The 21,879-nt window shown below is 43.5% G+C and overlaps 1 protein-coding gene across 1 annotated transcript in view; it reads left to right on the top strand.

Moving 5' to 3' along the window:
- The first annotated feature begins 10,289 nt into the window (after positions 1-10,289).
- Positions 10,290-21,879, top strand: part of gfral (GDNF family receptor alpha like) — a 118,314-nt gene continuing 106,724 nt past the window's right edge. The window contains exon 1 of the mRNA XM_078542840.1: positions 10,290-10,380. Coding sequence (XP_078398966.1) covers positions 10,290-10,380 — 91 coding nt within the window. The remainder of the gene's footprint in view (positions 10,381-21,879) is intronic.

Consider the following 21,879-nt stretch of genomic DNA (forward strand, 5'->3'; position numbering starts at 1 on the left):
CCTCACCTGCTGCAAAGACACTGGCAGCTACCTTATAGCCCATGCAGCAATAGGGTGGTCAATTCAACATGACGCTTGCAGCATAGCCTTGGCGACACGAGGCTGAGCTATGAGGCTGATACTGTGGAGTGGCACATGGAGACATTGCTTCTTCACAAGCCCATCATGCAGCACCAACTTCACGTTACCAGCCTCGGTCAAAGGGTTGGTTATAACTACTATACTTCACTATAGAGATAAAAACCACATCCCAAAAACAGCTGTAAATCAGGAAATGGAAGGGAGGGAGGAGGCCAAGAAAATTACAATCACCAGGGAAGTGATGCTTAGCAAATTGTTGGAACTGCGGGCTAACAAGCCTCCAGGTCCTGGTGAACTTCATCTAGGATCTTAAAAGAAGTGGCTAGTTGATGTGTTAGCTTTAATTTTCCAAAATTCATAAGATTCAAGGAAAGTTCCATTCGATTGGAAAATGTGAACATAATTCCTTTATTCAAAAAGGGAGAGAGACAGGAAACAGGAAATTACAGGCCAGTTAGCTTAACATCTGTCGTAGGGAAAATGATAGAAGTATTATTAAAAATGTTATAGCAGGGCACTTAGAAAATTTCAAGGTAATCAGGCAGAGTCGACATGGTTTTGTGTAAGGTAAATCATGTTTAACCAATTTATTGGAACTCTTTGAAGAAGCAACATATACAGTGGTTAAAGAGGAACCGGTAGATGCACGTACTTAGATCCAGAAGGTGCTACATGAAAGGGTATTGTGGAAAATAAAAGCTGCGGGTAATACATTGGCATGGATAGGTGATAGCTAGTTAATAGAAAACAGAGAATAGACATAAATGTGTCTTTTTCTGGTTGGCAAGATGTGACGAGTGGTGTCACAGGGATCAGTGCTGGGGCCTCAACTTTTTACAATTTTTAGAAATGACTTGGATGAAGAGACCAATGGTATGGTTGCTAAATTTGCTGATGATACAAAGATAGGTAGCGAAGTAAGTTGTGAAGAGGACAAAGGGATTTAGATAGGATAGGTTAAATCTGGCAGATCTGGAGTATAATGTGGGAAAATATAAAATTGTCCATTTTGGCAGGAAGAATAGAAAAGAAGCATATTAGCTAAATGGGAAGAGATTGCAGAGCTCTGAAATGCAGAAGGATCTGGGTGTTCTATTGCATGAATCGGAGAAGGTTAGTATGCAGGTACAACAAGTAATTAGGCAAGATAATAGAATGTTATTGTTTATTACAAGGGGAATTGAATGCATAGGTATGGAGGTTATGTTGCAGTTAAACAGGGAATTGGTGAGACCACATCTGGAGTACTGTTTACAGTATTGGTCTCCTTATTTAAAGAAGGATGTAAATGTGTCCGAAGGAGTTCAGAGAAGGTTTACCAAACTAATACCAGGAATGGGCAGGTTGTTTTATGAGGAAAGGTTGGCCAGGTTAAGCTTGTATCCACTGGAATTTAGAAAAGTAATAGGTGACTTGATTGAAACATATAAACCCTGAGGGGTCTTGACAGTGTCGATGTGGAAAGGATGTTTCCTCTTGTGGCAGAATCCAGAACTAGGAGTTTCTGTTTAAACATAAGGGGTCACCCATTTAGGACAGAAATGAGGAAAAAAAAAATTCTCTCAGAGGGTTGTGAGTTTTTGGAACTCTCTTCCTCAAAAGGTGGTGGGAGCAGAGTCTTTGAATATTTTTAAGGCAGAGGTAGATAGATTCTTGATAAGCAAGGGGGTGAAAGGTTATTGAGGGTGGGCAGGAATGTGGGGTTGAGGTTACAATCAGATCAGCCGTGGTCTTATTGAACAGCGGAGCAGGCTTGAGGGGCAGAGTTGCTGAATCCTGCTCCTAATTCGTATGTTCATATGTTTGAACTACATTTCTTGCTCTCAGACTTATGCTGACATGTAGGCCTCCCTTTCCCTTTATTTTTGCCTGCCATTTCTTAGACATATCAGCTTAAATCCTGTTAATAATTTGAGATGCCTTTTGGGGTCCCTGCAAAGACATTCTAAATTTTCTCCCCTGCTGTGAAACTCCCCTTTAATTGGCCCTACCCTTTTAAATTTGGCTTCCACACAATTTTTTCTCTCACCTCATTGACTCATCTGAGTCTGTTGCTGTGCGTAATTATGCAAATGACCGTACACAATAGAATTGAGAGCTATGAGCGCTCAATATTTCAGATAAAATTTGCATTAGTCGGAGACTCATTTGGGAAATTGAGTTACCCCGAGAGGAGCTTGTGCTGGGCCTCCTCTGCTCAGCTTTCCTGCTGGGGGTTAGATTAGCAAGTGGCTGACACCAAATAAGTCAGTGTAGCGTAAAGGGCTAACATCAGAAGCACCAGATGCTGATGTAACTATGATGTAATGACCATAAGACCATATAATGTAGGAGCAGAAGTAGGCCATTTGGCCCATCGAGTCTGCTCCGCCATTCAATAAGATCATGGCTAATCTGGTAATCCTCAACTCCACTTTCCTACCTTGACCCTATAATCTTTGATTCCCTTATTGATTCAAAATCTGTCTAACTGAGCCTTGAATATATTAAATGACCCAGCCTCTACAGCCCTCTGTGGTAAAGAATTCCACAGTTCACTACCTTCTGAGAGAAAAAATTCCTCCTCATCTCTGTTTTAAATGGGTACCCCCTTACACTGAGATTGTGCCCTCTGGTCCTAGACTCTTCCACAAGGAGAAATGACCTCACAGCATCTACCTGTCAAGCCCCCTAAGAATCTTATATGTTTCAATAAGGTTGCCTCTCATTCTTCTAAACTCCAATGAGTACAGGCCCAACCTACTCAACCTCTCCTCATAAGAAAATCTCTCCATACCCAGGATCAACCTAGTGAACCTTCTCTGGACTGCCTTCAAAGCAAGTATATCTTTCCTTAGATAAGGGGACCAAAATTTTTCACAGTATTCTAGGTGTGGTCTAACTGATGCATGATGAAGCCACAGAGATTTGGAGGGAGGAGAAGTCCAACCTCGTGCAGAGTTCCTAAGATGTGCAGAAAGCTGTAAATAAATGATAATGGTTTTAAAAAACTACAGTGTTGACTAGCTTACTTAGGGAAAATAGGCAAATCCTGAAGAACCCCACCTAGACCCTGAACACATGACAAAACATGGTGGCATCAGGCAGCAAGTAAAAGACCCAGAAAAACTCCAAGAAAAGCGTATAGACTTGGCAAGCCTACAGATCCTTGAAAGAAGGGTGAAAGGAGCAGATTGAAGACTCACCAAAAAAGCTGGAGCATTGTGAATGGAGCAGATGCAAGCTGAGGCACAGACTTGGAGTCTGGACAGCAGTAGGCACAGGCCAGAGTCAACAAACCACACCAGTGAAGCAGCAACAAATTCAAGGCTTGGTACAAGCATGGTATCAACACTACCACTCCCAGTACTGAAGAATCACAACCAGCTCAGCATTGGAACAACTGAAGAAAGAAGTTTTCCAGGTATAGAACTATTCCTGGTTTGCACAAAAAGGATCAGGTCAGTACTTTATGCAGTTGGAGATATTGCCGATGACGTAATAGTGAGTTAGGGAGCCGATGAGACTTCAAGCTCTTATGAGAAAGTTCTCCAGGCATTTAATTTGTATTTCAGCATTCACAAAAAATAAATTATAGAATGGGCAAAATTTAACAAGCGAGAAACAAAGACCAGGTGAAAGCATAGATTTGTTCATCAACCATCTATACATGCTGGCAGAAAATTGCGACTATGGAATATTGAGGGACAAATTTATTTGCGATTGCATAGTAGTTGGGGTCCTTGATGAAGCTTTATCAGATCTCTTGCAAAGAAAGAAGATCTGACTTTAATTAAGGCAGTACATATTGCGAGGCAAACTGAGTTCAGAAAACAAAATGAGTGTTTGCTCGCAGGGAAAGCAAAGCCCCATGAAATTAAATGAATGGGACCATTCAATTTGTAAGCCAGAAGAGGGAAAGTGCATCAAAACAGAAATCATGAAAATGGGGGAAAGCGTGTCAACCGCCATCTCGAAACGCTCTGGGTGTGACAGGAAAAGCCTGCATAAGTGGGAAGAATACCAAGCAGCGGAGCAGAGTGTTACTACTGTGGGAAGTTAAGACATTTTAAAATTGTCTACCGATCTAAAACACAGCCTGCTAAAAGAAAGAAGAAAACATTAAGGCCAAACCACATGCAAGAAGTGGAAGAACCACAGAAAAGCTTGCCTAGGATAAGTACATGAAACAGAAATTAATTGCTGGAGCATTAAACTTGTAGTGAATGGACACCCCACAGTGTTTAAATTCGGCAAAGGGAGAGGTATTTAAGTCTTATCTGGTGAAGTAAAGTGGTTTAAGCACATTACACTACTGTCACCATTCAGTTACAAAGTCCAGGAGGAACTATACTGAAAGTCATAGGACAACACTTGGCAAAATTAAAGTACAAGGATAGAGGGCAGGATTTTCCTGTCGGTGAGCAGGGGGGCGGGGCCTGCTCGCCGACGCGTAAAATGACGTGGGATGATGTCGGGCAGAACTCCCAACGTCACTGCGCCCCATTTAAATTTTCAGGTGGGTGGGAGCTCAGCAAAATCAGCTGCAGGCCCACCGACCTGTCAATGGCCAATTGAGGCCATTGACAGAGTCATTTAAGTAAGGTTGGTGGGCAGGCCAGGATCTCTGGTGGGCATTAGAAAACGCATGAAACCTCATCCACAGACGGGTTGAGGTTTCATGTAAGTTTCAAAAAATGTAATTAAAGTTTTTTAAAAAGTTATGGACATGTCCCAACTCATGTGACAGTGTCACATGAGGGGACATATCAGGGATTTTTAAAATATTTTTAATAATTTGTACAGTAGAGATGATTTCCCTGAGGCAGCACTTAGCCTCAGGGAGCTGTGTGCTCTTTCGGGCGCATGCATGAAAGAGCGCACTCTGGGGTTTAGGGAATCCCCCCCGCCCACACAAGGAGCGCTTAGCGCTTCCGTGTGGATGTCACACAGGGTGGGCCTTAATTGGCCGGCCCACGTTAAATGACAGCGCGCCCCCAATTGGGGGCACTGATCGGAGGCACGCCTCCACATGCCCGGACTTTAACTTTCCCCCCAACAGGGGGAAAATTCTGCCCAGAGAAATCATTGAGTCTCTATACGTCATACAGAACCAAGAATCATTATTTTTAAGTAGGAAGGCTTACAGTTGAAGCTGACCTATAAAGTTGATGAAATTGCTGATGAGCAGTATAGGCCAGAGTTTACCACTCATCGGGCAGGCTCGGTGGGAGCGGGCAGGGGCGGTCACGGAGACGGCCACAGCCCGTGATTGGCTGCGTACCGCAATTTCACGTGGCAGGGCCAATTAAGGCCCACTCTGCGTCAATCAGGAGCGGTAGCGCTGCTACCTGTGCGGGCGGGGGAAGGAGGGAGAGTCGGGTCCAGTGCAGAGTTCGCACATGCGCACGAAAGAGCGTTTCAATCTCCCTGAGGCACAGAGCTGCCTCAGGGAGATTGAAACACTTTTTAAAAAAATAAATAAAAACATGAAAAATTTAAAGAAACATGTCCCTTCATGTGACTGTGCCACATGAGATGGGACATGTTTTTATTTTAAAAATAATGGTTTTATTTAATTAGTATTACCTTCAGGAAACCTCACCCAACTCATGGATGAGGTTTCCTAAAAAAACGTAAAGGCCACTTGGCCTTTTCGCCTACCCTCCAACTGTAAGGTTGGATGGGCAGCGTAAAATGTTACTTAATTACCTAGTTTAATGGCCTTAATAGGCCTTTCAATTATCAGCGGGTGCGCAGCTGACTCCAGCACGCGCCCATCGAACGAAACATCGTGGTGATTTTTAGATTCTGACGTGTCAGGCGTGCGCCCGCACGTCAAATGTAAAATTCTGCCCATAGTTGCACATTCAGCAATGATTTTCCAAGATTATTTACAGGCTTGGGAAAAGTGAAGACTGATACCATGTTACCCTAAGAGCTGATGCTAAACTAATTTGCCTCTTCTCATGGAGGAATGTCCCTCACCTGCTCTTTGAAAAAGTCAAGGGTGGAATTGAGCACATGCGACAGCAGGAGGTTAGCTCTCCATCAACCACACCAACAAGGTGGTGTTCTGGAATGGTCACTGTCCCAAAGTCAAATGGTTCAATTAGAATCTATGTGAACTTAAACAAATCAGCGGAATATGAGATCCACCCGATGGCATCAGTGGATGAGAATCTTGTCAAACCAGCTAAAAGTACCCTATTCACCAAAATAGATGCAAACAACAGATTTTGGCAGTTGCCTCTGGACAAAGAATCCAGGCTGCTGACTAATTTTAAAATGCCATTTGGTCATTATTGTTTTAATAGGTTTCCAATTTAGGATTGCATCTGCTCCAGAAATATTCCAGAGATCAATGCCTCAAGGCCTAGGAGACATGAAAGGGGAATATGTCATATGGACGACATACACGGCTCCGTGAGGGGACAGCATGACTGTAGAGTGTGAGCGGTCCTGAAAGCTCTACAGGATGCAGGTTTGACATAGAATAAGAAGTGTGAATTTGCAAAATCTATGATTAAATTTTTAGGGCACATTGTGCAAGTCTCAGGAATAACAGCTAGCGCACAGGAAACAAAGGTGATTAGAGATTTTCCACAATCCAGGAACATTATAGAGCTACGAAGATTTCTAAGAATGATCAACCAAGTAGGCAAGTTCCTACCAACTTTGGCAGAAGCCAATGTGCCATTGAGACAACTGTTGAGATAATGTCAACAGTGGTGCTAGAATGTGGGACCAGCAAAATGCTTTTGAGAAGATCTGAAATCTTCTAATTTCTCCTGAAAGTTCAGTACATTTCCATCCAGAACTGCCAACCATAGTAGCAGCAGATGCATCGTCTACAGGTCTGGGTGCAGTTTTATTCAAGCACAAAGAGATGGTAAACGTAGACTAGTTTATTATGCCTCAAGATTGCTCACAGTCATAGAAAAAATATATGCTACAATTGAGAAGGAAGTAATGGCAGCAACATGGTGTGCGAGAGGTTCACAGACTACGTGATGGGATTGTGGTTTAAAATTAAAACTCATCATAAGCCCATTAGCCATTCTTCTAAACATGAAGGATATTATGAAGATGCTGCCTAGAATTCAATGCTTCAGACTGAGACAAATGAAGTATGATTTAATAACTGAGTACATTTGAAGGGAGTACTAGGTGACAGAATATGCACTATCAAGAATATGAGTTGAAGGAGCTAAAATGGAAGATTGGAATTTCACTGAGGAGGTGGAAGCGTATACATCAATCATTACTAAACACTTATCAGCTGCTGCAAAGAAACTGCAGGAGATAAAACAAGCAAAATAGCAAGATGACGAGTATGTCCAAATGAAGGAATACTGTCTGGAATGGTGTCAAACTATACTCATAACAACCCTGTACTCCAGCAGCACTTCACAATTATTGATCATCTCCTAGCTTTTAATGACAGAATAGTCATTCCAAGAACACTTCGGCTTCATATTCTCGAACAAATTCATCAAGATCACCTTGGGATAGCAAAACGTCGAGCATGAGCCTAGAGGTCAGTCTGGTGGCCAGGTATTACTCGCTCGATTGAAGAACTAATTTCTAATGTCTTACGTGTGTGTAGTAAAGAGAACCACTATCATCTTCCGCTTTTCCATCAAGGCCATGGGAGCGCCTGGGAATGGATTTATTTGATTTTAAAGGCAAGGTATTTCTCATTGTCATTGATTACTACTCCAGATGGATTAAAGTGAACAGGTTGTACAGCATTTCAGTGGAAGCAATTATTCACTCACTGAAGAGAATCTATGCAGCGCATTACTTCCCGGACATTGTAGTGTCAGACAATGGTCCACAATTTGCTAATGAATTATTCCACAACTTTGTGAAAGAATATGGATTCATTCAAGTAACTAGCTCACTTTGGTATCCACAAGAGAATGGAGAAGCTGGGAGAGGTGTTTGAACTGTTAAAGGCTTGATGAAGAAGAACTTAGCCCATCTAAATTATCGAAACCCACAGCTATAAAATGGGTTCTCCCCATCAGCGTTGTTAATGGGGAGATGGCTAAGAACACAACTTCCAGCTCTTCCACAGGAACTAGAACCAAATATTGCCTCGAATCACCATGAAAGGGTCAAAAAGCTTGAGGCAGAACAAAGACACAAACAAGCTCATAACTTCAGCTTCAGGCACAAAGCACGAGATTTATCTGCTGTAGCTTGGCAAGAGAGTATGGATTTGAGACCAACAGAAAGAAGGCATAATAATAGAAACAACTCCACAATGGAGATCTTACAGGATTGAGAAGGGCCAGGGAATTAGAAGGAGAAACTGTAGCACCTTAATATTTTTGGAAAGCAAGCCAACAGAAACTTAGGTTTACCATTCAGACCTGGACAGAGATAAAGAACAAGAAACACGTCAAATCTCTACAGCTGTGGTGGCCTAGACAACTGTAGAGAAGCCATTTAGTGCTAAAAGGGTTAATGGAGAAGTTAGAAGTTGAATTATATGCCTAGGCCTAAGAGAAAAATACTGCAACCTTGAGAAACAATACCACCTTGTCTGACCACAGTTGTAGGATGAGCCCTGAGACATTCCAGTTTGTTCTTTCTCAGGCCGAATGTAATCGGAATCATGATAAGCATTTACGTAAGCGCAACATCTGTTGTGCTGGGAATGAATATTTACTACTATATGAGTTGGTCAGTTAACTTATGCAAATAAGCGGATAGGTTTGAGTAAAATTTACTGATTGGCTGTAAAAATGCTTTTAACAGGTCTGTGTGTATTCTGCTACGAGACGGTACAATAGCTCTCATTGTATTGTTCTCCCTTGTGCACAAGTAATAAATGGGGTTTCTACGTATTAATTATGCCTTGGTGTGATTAATCTCCAACACAGCCACCCAGGAGAAAAACACTGATATCAAACAAAGAGAGAATGCCAGAATGTCCTTGACCTCAGAAAGAGAACAGAACAAGATCAGGGAGTCTGCAGGGTCACAACTCTCCTTCCCATTGCCCCCAAACTCTGTGACTTATTTGGGAGCTCCCTGCCTCGCCAGCAAGGCAGGCACCCCAAATTGGAATCCTTGCTGCGGGAAGTAGAGAGGAGTAGCAACATCCATTCCTCTCTCCCGCAGCCTCCCCTCCACCTCCCCTCCTGCAACCTCCCCACCCCAACATACCAACCTAGGGAGCAGGAAGACCTCTAGGCACCACTTGACAGCCAGTATAGCAACACAAAGGACTTTGCAACAAGCATATGGCTGTAACACAATTACAAAATCAATGATCTAACTAGAGCTGTTAAGGTAAGAAAATTGTCCTCACATTTTCTGCTCACAGTGGCAGCTCTCACAACTTCATCATTTACAACACTACCCTCCCCTACTCTCCTGCACTGTTCTGCAATCACTGCACACACTTCACTCAACATCTCTCTCCTCAAGTTCACAAACTCACTGCTATTACACTCCACACTCACCCACAACTCACATCTCACACACACACAATCAGCTATTCCACCATGATAGCCACATTCTCAAAATTCCCCACAGCACTCTAACACACTTCACTCCTTGCAGGAGAAGGTCACAAACAACACTAGGCAATGGGTTGTCACTGTGGGAGGAAGAATCTCTCTGTCCACCCTCTCTCCCCTTGAAGAGAGCAGCCTGGTCATCATGGGAAGGGGCAGAGTGGAGTTTGTGGTCACAGGTGATGCTGGAGGAGACACTGTACAGGGTCTTATACCTAATCCTCTTTGGCTCTTCTGACTACCCCCTCATCTCACACACTCTGAATGACAAGCTGCTGATCCCTTAAACACCCATTGCTCTCTCTCTGCTCTCCTTCATATCGCAAGCGTATTGTCCTTTTATTACTATTCAGCTGCTGAGAATGTCGACACCCCTCAGCCAGAAGAGAAAGTGGAATGCAGTGTTCCTGAAGATGCACTGTCACTGTGTGTGACCCTCACAAGCACCAGCTCAGATATTGACACCATGGGGCTTTAGAGGCTGGGTGACTTACTGAGCACAAGTGCACAGGAAAAAGGGCAAGGGCCATAGGACAAAAAAAGGTACCAGCTCACCAGGAGGTGAGGTTGCACACTGGTTCTGCTGCAGTGAACTAAGATGCAGACTTCGAGGGCCCAGGCCACTGAAGAAACCTCATGGACAAACAACAGGAAATGCCTGGTGCACTGGGCAAGCTGCCAGAAATCTTGTGCATGATGTCGGAGAGCATGCAGGTGTCCAGCTCCAACATTGCTACAGAGCCTGCACAGTGCAAGGTGATCATTCTGTTCAAAGTGGTCAGCTTCAGTAACAAGCTGCTTTCTGAAAGCTCAAACAGTTGCCAACTTAGCTTTGATGGCCACTGTTGACAAGGGCTTCCAGGTCATTGCGTCACTCCTACACGCTGTTGCAAAGCCCTGTAGGAGTCCTGAGGCTTCGTCCAAAGAGTGACTTTGACTTCCTGGAAGAGGAACCTGCTGTCCTCTCTCAGGGTGACAGTGATACTCTCCCACCAGCCACTCTGCCTCTGTCAGTGCCCTTGCTGCTGCCTTCAGCCAGCAAGGCCTGGCTGCCTGGCCCAGGCCAAGATGCTGCTGTATGATTAGACTCAGAGCTGCTCGAGGTTGGCAGTCCGAATTGAAGCTCAGCAGCCTTCTCCTTCCCAAACAGTAGCCACAAGGGAAACACCATTTAGGAGCTCAAGGATAGAAAAGCAATTATACAAGGCAGGCACTAAGGGTCCCCACATGGTGATGTGTAATCATTTTTGTCAACACTAACATGATTTGACAGCTGTTGTTCAATATATCGGTTTCATTCAGCATTTGTGGTTTCTGTTTGCCTTTACAGCGAAAAGAAAGCAAAACCCGGAAGCCTGGAGTAAATGAAGGCAGTCAGATAGTGGCACAGTAAATACCATAGATACAAGCAGAAAGTTGCAAAGCAACATTGACAGATTAAGTGAGTGGGTTAAACTGGAGAGGGAGTTCAACATGGGGAAGTGTAGGTCATCCACTTTGGACCTAAGAAATATAGATCAGAATAACAATAAGAAGCTAGGAACCATGGAGGAACAGGGAGATTTTGGGGTTCATATAGAGAAATCAATAAAAGCTAGTGGGCATAGATTAATAGAATATTGACCTTTATCTCATGGGGACTGGATTTCAAAGTGGGTGTAGATATTTTACACTTATGTAAAGCTCTAGTTAAATCCTATCTTGACTACAGTGTTTACTTCTGGGCACCACACCTCAGGAAGGCCTGGCCTCTCTGATAGACATGTATAATCATGTGACATTATTTCAAAGAAGGGTAGGGGAGCTATCCCCATTGTCCTGGCCACTATTTATACCTGGGCTTTCGCCATAAATAATATAGATTCTCTGGTCATTAGTGGGAGATTGCTGTGAGAAAATTGGCTGCCGTTTCTCCTACATTACAATAGTGATTACACTTTGAAAGTATTTCATTGGCTGTGAAGTGCTTTGGGATGTCCCGTGGTCATGTAAGGTGCTATTTAAATACAAGCCTTTCTTTATTTTTCTTTCTAGCTGAAGGGTTTGAAAGGACTTGCAGCCCAGATTCACTGTAATGATACTGAGACTAGATGGTGCAGTGGTTAGCACTGCTGCCTCACAGCTCCAGGGACCTCAGTTCAATCCTAACTTTGGGTGTCTGTCTGTGTGGAGTTTGTATGTTCTCACCATGTCTGCAGGGGTTTCTGCCAGGTACTTCACTTTCCTCCCACTGTCCAAAGACATGTTGACTAGGTGGATTGGCTAAGGTAAATTGTCTGTCAGTGTGTGCCCTGTGATGGACTGGCATCCTGCCCTGGGTGTACCCCACCCATTGCCTATTGGGATAGGTTCTGACTCCCTGCGACCCTGAATTAGATGAAGCCATTGTGGAAAAATGAGTAATACTGAGGCCAAGGGGTTAAATTATGAGAACAGATAAACTTATGTTCCCTGTGAAGAGCTTGTCTGTTCTGAATCAAGGCTTAAGAAAGATCAGATTTTCAGAGAATTGATGATAAATCTAGTTGCACAATCCTCATAAATTCATAGAATCATAAAATAGTACAGCGCAGAAGGTGGCCATTCAGCCTATTGAGTTTACATGGCTCTTTTGAAGAGCAATCCATTTATCACAGAATCACAGAATCACACAGTGCAGAAGAGGCCCTTCAGCCCATCGAGTCTGCACCGATACGTGAGAAACATCTGACCTACCTACCTAATCCCATTTACCAGCACTTGGCCCATAGCCTTGAGTGTTATGACATGCCAAGTGCTCATCCAGGTACTTTTTAAAGGATGTGAGGCAACCTGCCTCCACCACCCTCCCAGGCAGTGCATTCCAGACAGTCACCACCCTCTGGGTAAAAATGTTTTTCCTCGCATCCCCCTAAACGTCTTGCCCCTCACCTTGAACTTATGTCCCCTTGTGATTGACCCTTCAACTAAGGGGAACAGCTGCTCCCTATCCACCCTGCCCATGCCCCTCATAATCTTGTACACCTCGATCAGGTCGCCCCTCAGTCTTCTCTGCTCCAACGAAAACAACCCAAGTCTATTCAACTTCTCTTTATAACTTAAATGTATCATCCCAGGCAACATGTTGGTGAATCTCCTCTGCACCCCCTCCAGTACAATCACATCCTTCCTATAATGTAGTGACCGGATCTGCACACAGTACTCCAGCTGTGGCCTCACCAAGGTTCTATACAACTCCAACATGACCTCCCTACTTTTGTAATCAATGCCTCGAATGATAAAGGCAAGTGTCCCATATGCCTTTTTCACCACCCCACTAACATGCCCCTCTGCCTTCAGAGGTCTATGGGCACACATGCCAATGTCCCTTTGTTCCTCAGAACTTCCTAGTGTCATGCCATTCATTGAATACTTCCTTGTCAAATTACTCATTCCAAAGTGTATCATCTCACACTTTTCAGGGTTAAATTCCATCTGCCACTTATCTGCCCATTTGACCATCCCATCTATATCTTCCTGTAGCCCAAGACACTCAACCTCACTGTTAACCACCTGGCCAATCTTTGTGTCATCCACGAACTTACTAATCCTACCCCCCACATAGCCATCTATGTTGTTTATATAAATGACGAATAATAGGGAATCCAGCACAGATTCCTGTGGTACGCCACTGGACACTGGCTTCCAGTCAGTAAAGCATCCTTCTGTCATCACTCTCTGCCTCCTACAACTAAGCCAATTTTGAATCCACCTTATCAAATTACTCTGTATCCCGTGTGCATTTGCCTCCATTATAAGTCTCCCATGTGGGACCTTGTCAAAGGCTTTGCTGAAATCCATATAAACTACATCAACTGCACTACCCTCATCTACACTCCTGGTCACCTCCTCAAAAAATTCAATCAAATTTGTTAGGCATGACCTCCTTCTGACAAAGCCATGCTGACTATCCCTGATCAAACCTTGCCTCTCCAAGTGGAGATAGATTCTGTCCTTCAGAATTTTCTCCAATAGTTTCCCCACCACTGACGTGAGACTCACTGGCCTGTAGTTCCCTGGCTTATCTCTACAACCCTTACTCTCTCACTCAATCCCCATATCCCTGCCAATGTTTGTCCTTCGAGTGTTTATCCAGTTTGGATACTAATATTGAATCAGTCTCCAGCACCCTATCAAACAGTACATTCCAATCCTTACCACGCACTGAAAACAAACCTTTTTCAACATGTCACCTCTGTTTCTTCTGCCAATCACCTTAAACCTTTGCACTTTGGTTATCAACCCTTCAGTCATTGGAAATAGTTTCTCTTTCCTTAATCTATCTAAACCCTTCATGATTTTTAACTCCTTTATCAAAACTGCTATTAACCTTCACCATTCTAAGGAAAAAAAACTCGTCTTCTCCAGTCTATCCACATAACTATAGCCTCTCATCCCTGGAACCATTCAAGTAATGTACCCTCCCTAAAACTTTCACATCCTTCCTAAAATGTGGCACCTAAAATTGGAACCAATATTCCAGATGGGGCTTGACTCGTGTTTGGAATACAAAAGTGAGGAAGTGATGCTTCTCTTACACAACCTTGATCAGGTGCAATCTGGGGTATGGAAATAATTGCAAAGAGGGGAAGATTTGCCTTTATATAGCACCTTTCATGACATCTGGAAAACACAAAATGCTTTAGACACTTTTGTAATGTAGAAAACGTGGCAGCCAATTTGCACACAGCAAGATCCTACAAACAGCAATGAAATAATGACCAGATAATCTACTTTAGTGATATTGTTTGAAGGATAAACACTGGCCAAGACTCTGGGGAGAACTCTCCTGCTCCACTTTGACTGCTGCTGTGAGAACTTTTCCATCTGCCTGAGAGAACAACTGGGGCTTCAGTTTAACACCTCATCTGGAAGAGGTTCAGTTTTGGGCACAAAGCCTCAGGAAGGATTCATTGGCCTTGGAAGGGTGTGCAGTGCAGACTCACCAGGATGATATTGGGACTTAACAGGTTAAGTTCTGAGGACAGATTGTATAAATTTGGCCTGCATTCCCTTGAGTTTAGGTGTTTGAGGCATGATCTAATAATAAGCTTTAAAATGATAAAATGTTTTGATCGGAGAAAGTGAAGCTATTACCTCTGGTGAGGGAATCCAGAATAAGAGGACATGGTCTTAAGACTAGAACTAGGCTATTTAGGATTGAAACGAGGAGAATCTTCTTTGCACAAAGTGTATTAGAAATCCAGAACTCTCTCTCTGCCAAAAGGCCATGGATGTTTGAAATTTTCAAGGTGTGTGCAATAGATTTTTATTAGGCAAGAGTATAAGGCACCAAATGGAGTTGAGATACAGAACAGTGAATAGAACATGTTTGAAGGCTGAATGGCCAGCACCCTAAAAGAAAATGATATTCATAAACCAGGAGAACAGCCTTTCGACTGGGTGTCTTTTGCACAGTTCCCCCTGCTGCCCGATGTGCTTCTATGGGGAGTGTGGGAGGGGGTCTGATTTGCATAGGGATACCCAAGAATATCTGCTGTAACTCTGTTGGAAGAGCCATGCAAACTCTTGGAAATGTGGGACAAATTATGTGTTTTATTTCAGGGTTTCTGCTGAAGTTTTGAGTGGCAGAAACCTTGCAGAGATTTACCCAATGTGTGTTACACCCCATATAAACTTAATAATACACAAAGCTTTTTTATGCTTTTTTTTCTGTGCATTTTGTCTCCATCCTCTTCTCCTGAAGGCATTGGATTCCTTGAAATCTCATTCTGCTCTCTCATTCAAATAGCCATTTTCACATGTGACTCTATAGAGTGAGTGTCAACAGACAATTTAATTACTTGGGGCATTACAGTTGATCCTGATTTAGAGCTCAGCTCACAGCTTTCCAGCAGGGATGAATGGAGAGCGAACAAGGGCAGGAACCCTGGCCTCTCAAAGCCAGCATTACAAAGCATGTTGTAGTAAACCTAATACTATAACAATTCATCCAGCACATGTCAGGGCTTTGATTTTTTGGTCTTGAGGTCAGATCAGGTAAGCAGTGATTCGGCTTCCACTCAGCTATAGAATGGATACAGTACAGAAGAAGGTTAGTCAGCCCATCAAACTCCTGCCAGCCCCATGGATGAGCAATTTAGCTAGCTCCACTCCTCTGCCCTGCAATTTATTTCTCTTCAGGTGCATATCTAACTCCCCTTTGAAAGCCACCATTGAATCTGCCACCACCACACGCTCAGGCAGTGCATTCCAGATCCTAACCACTCTCTGCATGAAGAAGTTCTTCCTCATGTTGCCCTTAGGTCATTCACACTAAATCTGTATCTCCTGGTGCTCAACCCTTCTGCCAATGGAAGTTTCTCTCTATCTACTGTGTCTAGTCCTCTCACAATTTTGAACACCATTATCAAACCTCCTCTCAAACTTTTTTAAGGAGAACAACACCAGCTTCTCCAGTCTATCCACGTAACTGAAGTCCCTCATCCCTGGAACCATTTTTCATAAAGATTTTCTACACCCTCTCTAAAGTCTTCACATCCTTCTTAAAGTGTGGTGCCCAGAATTGGACCCAATACTCCAGTTGATGCCAAACCAATGTTTTATAAAGGTGCATCATAACTTCCTTGTTTTTACACCCTTTCCTCTATTTATAAAGCCCATATGTCTTTTTAACCACTTTCCCATGCAACCTACCCTGCCAGCTTCACCAATTTGCGTACATATATCCCCAAGTCTCTCTGGTCCTGCACCCCATTTACAATTGTACCCTTTAATTCGTATTGCCTGTCTGATAACATTGGCCCAAGCAATTTTGGTGGATGGGGCATAATTTAAATACCAAACCAATATTAACGACTCACGAATTGGGAGAGTGAGAAATCCAGCAGGCCAGCCAGTCACCACATATAGGTAGTCGGCAGATTTTAAAGAGGAGGTGCACTTTTCAATGATGATCAGGGATGGTGTGGTACTGAGGCAGAGAGCAAGAACATATAGTTCAGAAGAAAGAAACATTTGCATTTCTATAGCCCCTCTTACAACCCCAGGACATCCCAAAGCATTTTACAACTAATCAACTACTTTTGAAGTACTGTCACCATGGGATATAGGAAATGCAGCAGCCAATTTGCTCTCTGATTCTTATGCAGCCATGGAGGGTTTTTTTTAAAATTTGTTCATGGGTTGTGAGAGTTGCTGGCAAGGCCAACAATAGTTATCTATGCCATACTGCCCTTGAGAAGGTGGTGCTGAGCCACCTCTTTGAACCGCTGCAGGCCATGTGGTGTAGGTACACCCATAGTGCTGTTAGGAAGGGAGTTCTAGGATGTTGAGCCAGGGAAATGAAGGAACAGCGATATAGTTCCAAGTCAAGATGGTGAGTGACTTGGAGTGTAACTTGCAGGTGGGTGGGTGTGTCCGCTTCCCTTGTCCCTTTAGGTGGTTGAGATGAGTTCAGTTGGATGAGTTCCATGACGGATTTCCTACAGTCTGCTCATCTGCAGATCAGTAGATGTGCTGAGGTACAGCCCCAGAGAAGGGGCAATCGTGCAATGACAGAGGAACATGCTGCCCTCTGTCAGGGTGATAGCACATCCAACACCCTTTGCCATCCCTTCGGCCAATGCCTGCCCTGCTGCCAGAAAGACAGCTGGGCCAGGCTGCAATAGCAACCACCAAAATGCTGCCATCTCAGGCCCAAGCTATACAGATCAGGAGCATGAGCATCTCCAGACTCCCCAGCTTGTCAAAACAGCAGCCTTCCATGCTGAAGCCACTGGGGGAATAAACCAAGGCTGTAGTGGAGTAGGTAAGAGATCACTCGAGAAGGGCATGGAGGATAGTAAAGAAGTGGGAGGACTGCAGCATGCACCTGTATTCAGAACTCTTTGGGCTACTCACTGAAGAGCGTTTCAGCTGCGTGACAAACAGTGTGAAGCATTTGTGTAAGCTAGTAAATTTATAAACTGTTTTCAAATTTATTGTATTCCTATTGTAGGTCCTGACTCTGCAATGCCAAGCGATATGGCTATCAACAATTGTCTTTGGACAGATGCTGTTTATCTAAGGGTAGACTGGGAGGTATTTGAAACATGACTGTTTATACAAGGAAGCAGGGTTTGTTCAGCTGGCATGCTCTTCAGTAAGCTGCTGATGCAGAGCTCCGGCTGCTGAGGATTCTCCCCTTCATCTTGCTGCAAGCCCTGGTCCTATGGCAGCTCCATGTGTGGTCCCTGCTGCAGAGTGACGTAAACCACCAAAACACAGAATACAGTGTCTGCAGATGCCACCTGGACTGGGCAGGAAGTGGAATGATTGCTGAAACTTCTAGATGTGACAAGGATCTGGCAGCTTGATCACCAAGCATAGATTTTTGAGAAAAGTCATGAGCCAAATCCTCAAGGGTTACTCCTCATGCCCTTCATTTGCTGTATTGCCACATAGAGTGGGTATGGGGTATTGCTGTAGGATACAAATGTCATGGTAGCTGCCAGGAAAGTGGGCACACATTTGCATGATGTCTTGGTAAATGGAGTGGGGTACGGTAATTTCATGGTTATTTAACTGGGCTACTAATCCAGACATCTGGACTAATATGAGTAAATATTCCCACCAAGACAGTTGAAGAATTTGAAATCAGTTCCAAAAATCTATCAGTATAAGTGATTATATAGCTGTTGGTTTGTTGTGTCAACCCAACTGGCTCCTTTAGGGATTAAAATATTGAAATCTCCTGACCTGACTTATATATGGTCAATCCCACACCAACGTTAAGTGACTCTTAACTGTCCTATTGCTGGGACTAATAAAGAAGGCCCACCACCTTTTCAGGGCAACTGGGGAAACAAATGTGGCCTTGTCAGCAATGCCCACACCCTGAGGATTTTTTTTTTAAATCCCTTACAATTAATGAAGGAGACTGTAGAGTGATGTCGATGCAGCCAACAATATCCTTGGTTTGTAATCAGTCCATCTATGCAACCAGTGAAGACCCAGATCCCTACTCTGGTGTTTATGGGCTATCCATGGGGAAAGTGACGAAGGTGGCATCTGCCCAATACAAGCTTGCACTGCAGACTATCTAATGTTATTGCTACTGCCTGACAGAGTCTTGAATGAGATTGAGTTAAAGCAGTTGAAATCTACGGTGACTTTGACTGCAACAGGCCAAACAATGTCAGCTGTGGCTGTTGGCTGCAGGTTTTGTTGCAAGAGGCAGCAGAACACTGTGACAGCCTCCCTTGTGAAATTCAGCCTCCATGTGCACTGCTCCTCAGAGAACTGCATGGTATGTTACTTTGAGCTCATGAACTCTTTTGGGTGGGTAAGGATTCCCACGAATGTGTCTCCTTCGGGCCGGTTTTCTGCCAGCAGCATCTCCATTTACCTCCTCCTGTTGCCGTTGCTTTTTTTCCTCCTTAACCTTGATTGAAAGTGAAATTGCTGGAAGGATTCCCATGTGGAAAAAAAGTCTTGCCAGAAGCCCATTGAGAGTTCAGAAAGTTGTAAAGGCAGCACAAGCACCTTTAAATCATCTAAGTAGCAAAGCAAAAGCTATTTAATACAAGCTAAATATCTCCAAACCAAATGTCAGGAGAGGCAAGCATGCAGACAAGCAGTGAGTCATTGTCAGTGGTAACTTGAACTCTGAGTGAGTACAATGGAGCCAAATGGTGGTGCCAGGCTCCAGATCAAGGTGGTGAGCTGGTTTGGAGCTTGAGCTAGAGGTAGTGAAGGAGTGAGTTCCCTGAGCTGTGAGATTAGAGGGAGAAATCGAGGTTCACACTGGGGAGAAAAAAACAGTTCAAGAAAAGCGGTTGCTTTTATCAAAGTTTTATCTCCACCTTTTAGCCCATTTTGATCCCTTCCCCCCACCCCACCCCCACTAGGGCTATCTGTCACTTGCTTGTCCTGCTTTCCACCCTTAATGTCACCATTAGCACATTCCTTAGATAATATCACCACCGTCAACACCCCTTTGACCTTTTGTCTATGACATCTTTGGCAATCTCTTCTTTGCCTCCACCTATCACTGGCCCTCTATCCAGCTCCACCTGTCCCACCCCCCTTAAACAGCTTATATTTCACCTCATTTCTATTTTCCCTTAGTCCTGATGAAGAGTCATATGGACTCAAAACATTAACTGTATTCCTCTCCACAGATGGTCAGACCTGCTGAGTTTTTCCAGCTATTTTTGTTTTTATTTCAGATTTCCAGCAACCGCAGTATTTTGCTTTTACCAACGTCAACATGTCCTTGAAATGTTAAAACAGCTAAAATACTTCTGCACTAACAGGTTGCCATAAAATTGATCTTTAAAACATGGATCTTAACTCCCCACATGGTGGAACAATGCAGATTGTCTGACAGTTGTATATCTCTAACAGCCTCTAACTATTTACCTGGAGGAAGTCAGCTGTATATTGCCATTCAAAGTTGCTTGACTATACATTAAAACAAGTAACACTATAACCCGAATTCTCTCATCAACACTAAATTGACAGCCATTCACAGGTAGTCGATTACATACAAATTTTGAACTGAATAAAATGGTTCACCTCATTGATCTGCGGCAAACACTTTATATGACATGCTCGATGGACCAGCACACAAATACAATGGCAGCAGTCGCTCATACATAGCCGAGACCTCACTGAATTATCTCATGTGCCAAGTTTTGGGAACGTTGATCATTTTACTACAGAAAATAAGATTGAAAAGGAGTGATGTTTAAATGTTGGAATTAAAGAAAAATGTATTCACATAGGGCAGAATTTTATGTCCCATGGCCAGGCGTGGGCCGGACCCGATCAGGTGTAAAATAGTGTGCGATCACGTCAGGTGAGCGTCCAGACATCATCGTGCACATGCGATATTTAGGTCAGTGGGCATGCGCAAGAGTTGGCAGTGCGCCCGCCGACAATTTAGAGGCCTATTAAGGCCCTTAATCAAATAATTGAAACCCATTTTTCGTTGCCCATCCAACCTTACGGTTGTGAACATAGAGAAATGTAAATAGGGAGAGAAGCTGACACCGACAGTCAGCTGGTTTAAGCAGGAAGCTGCTAAGGCAGGACTTTGCCTAGATTCAGAAAGTTAGTTTGTAGAAATCATTTTGTTTCAGTTAAGCATGGGGAACCCTGTTGTGTTCACTATGCTTTGGTCATAAGTCAGTAGTAACCCTCTAACTTCTGAGTCCGAAGATTGTAGATACAATACCGCACCCCCAACCCCCAGGAGCTTGAGTGTAAAATCTACACTGACACTCCACTGCATTTCTGAGGAAGTGCCTGCACTCTCAGTGCTGCTGTCTTCCAAATGTGATGTTAAGCCAAGGTCCCCTCAAATGGACATAAACGATCCCATGACAGTATTTCAAAGTGCGGGGGAGTTACTCCTGCTCCTAATTCAGATGTTCGTATGTTTGTTTGCTCCAGCCAATATTTATATCTCAAGCAACATTGCTAAAAAAAAGATAATTATCACAGTTGTTTGTGGGATCTTGCTTTGTACAAATTGGGTGTAGATCTTGTATTACAATAGTGAGTACACTTCAAAAGCACTTAATTGATGTGAACCTGAGGTTGTGAAAGGCTATATTATTGTTATTCTGTTATTTGTCCAAATGTCTTCAGTTATTTTTCATTATTACACAAAGGGCAGTTGTAATGACTGATAAGGCTACTGTTCCAGCCATTCACTCACTAGCTGAGAAATAAAACAGTTTAACGATTCATACCTCTTACTCACTTACAGTCCATCTTCAAAAAACAATTGGGGCAACACATTTGGGTGCATGCTCAAAAGATTCAAATATCCAGCTCAGCCACAAAGGGACCCTATTGGCACACCCCCGGCTTATACAATTAGATGCCGCTAAGCCATAAACATAAGATGTTTCCACTGCTGTAGAGGTAATGGAGAAAATATTTAAGGCAAGACTCAAATTTCTTAAAATTGGGGGTGAAAACTGGAAATGTTGTGTGGGGATCTGTGGGCAGGTGGTTGATCATACTGGGAGCAATTAGCCCAAAGCTATTTCAAAGCCCAAGACTGATTTAAGTAGAACAAGCTAAATGAGCAGGGACACTGTTTGTCAGATTCATCCTGTCACAATACTGGGCTGGTGCTATATCGGCCCATTGCAATATCTATCCATTGAAATATTAGCACGTTGCAATATCAGGCTGATGCAATATTGAGCAATCATGAAATTGGACCATCGCAATATCAGGACAGTGCAATATCAGGCCATAGCAATAATGGGCCATAACAATATCAAGCCATAATGATATCGATGCATTG

Source organism: Cetorhinus maximus, chromosome 5 (assembly GCF_964194155.1).
Source record: "Cetorhinus maximus chromosome 5, sCetMax3.hap1.1, whole genome shotgun sequence".
NCBI lineage: Eukaryota > Metazoa > Chordata > Chondrichthyes > Lamniformes > Cetorhinidae > Cetorhinus > Cetorhinus maximus.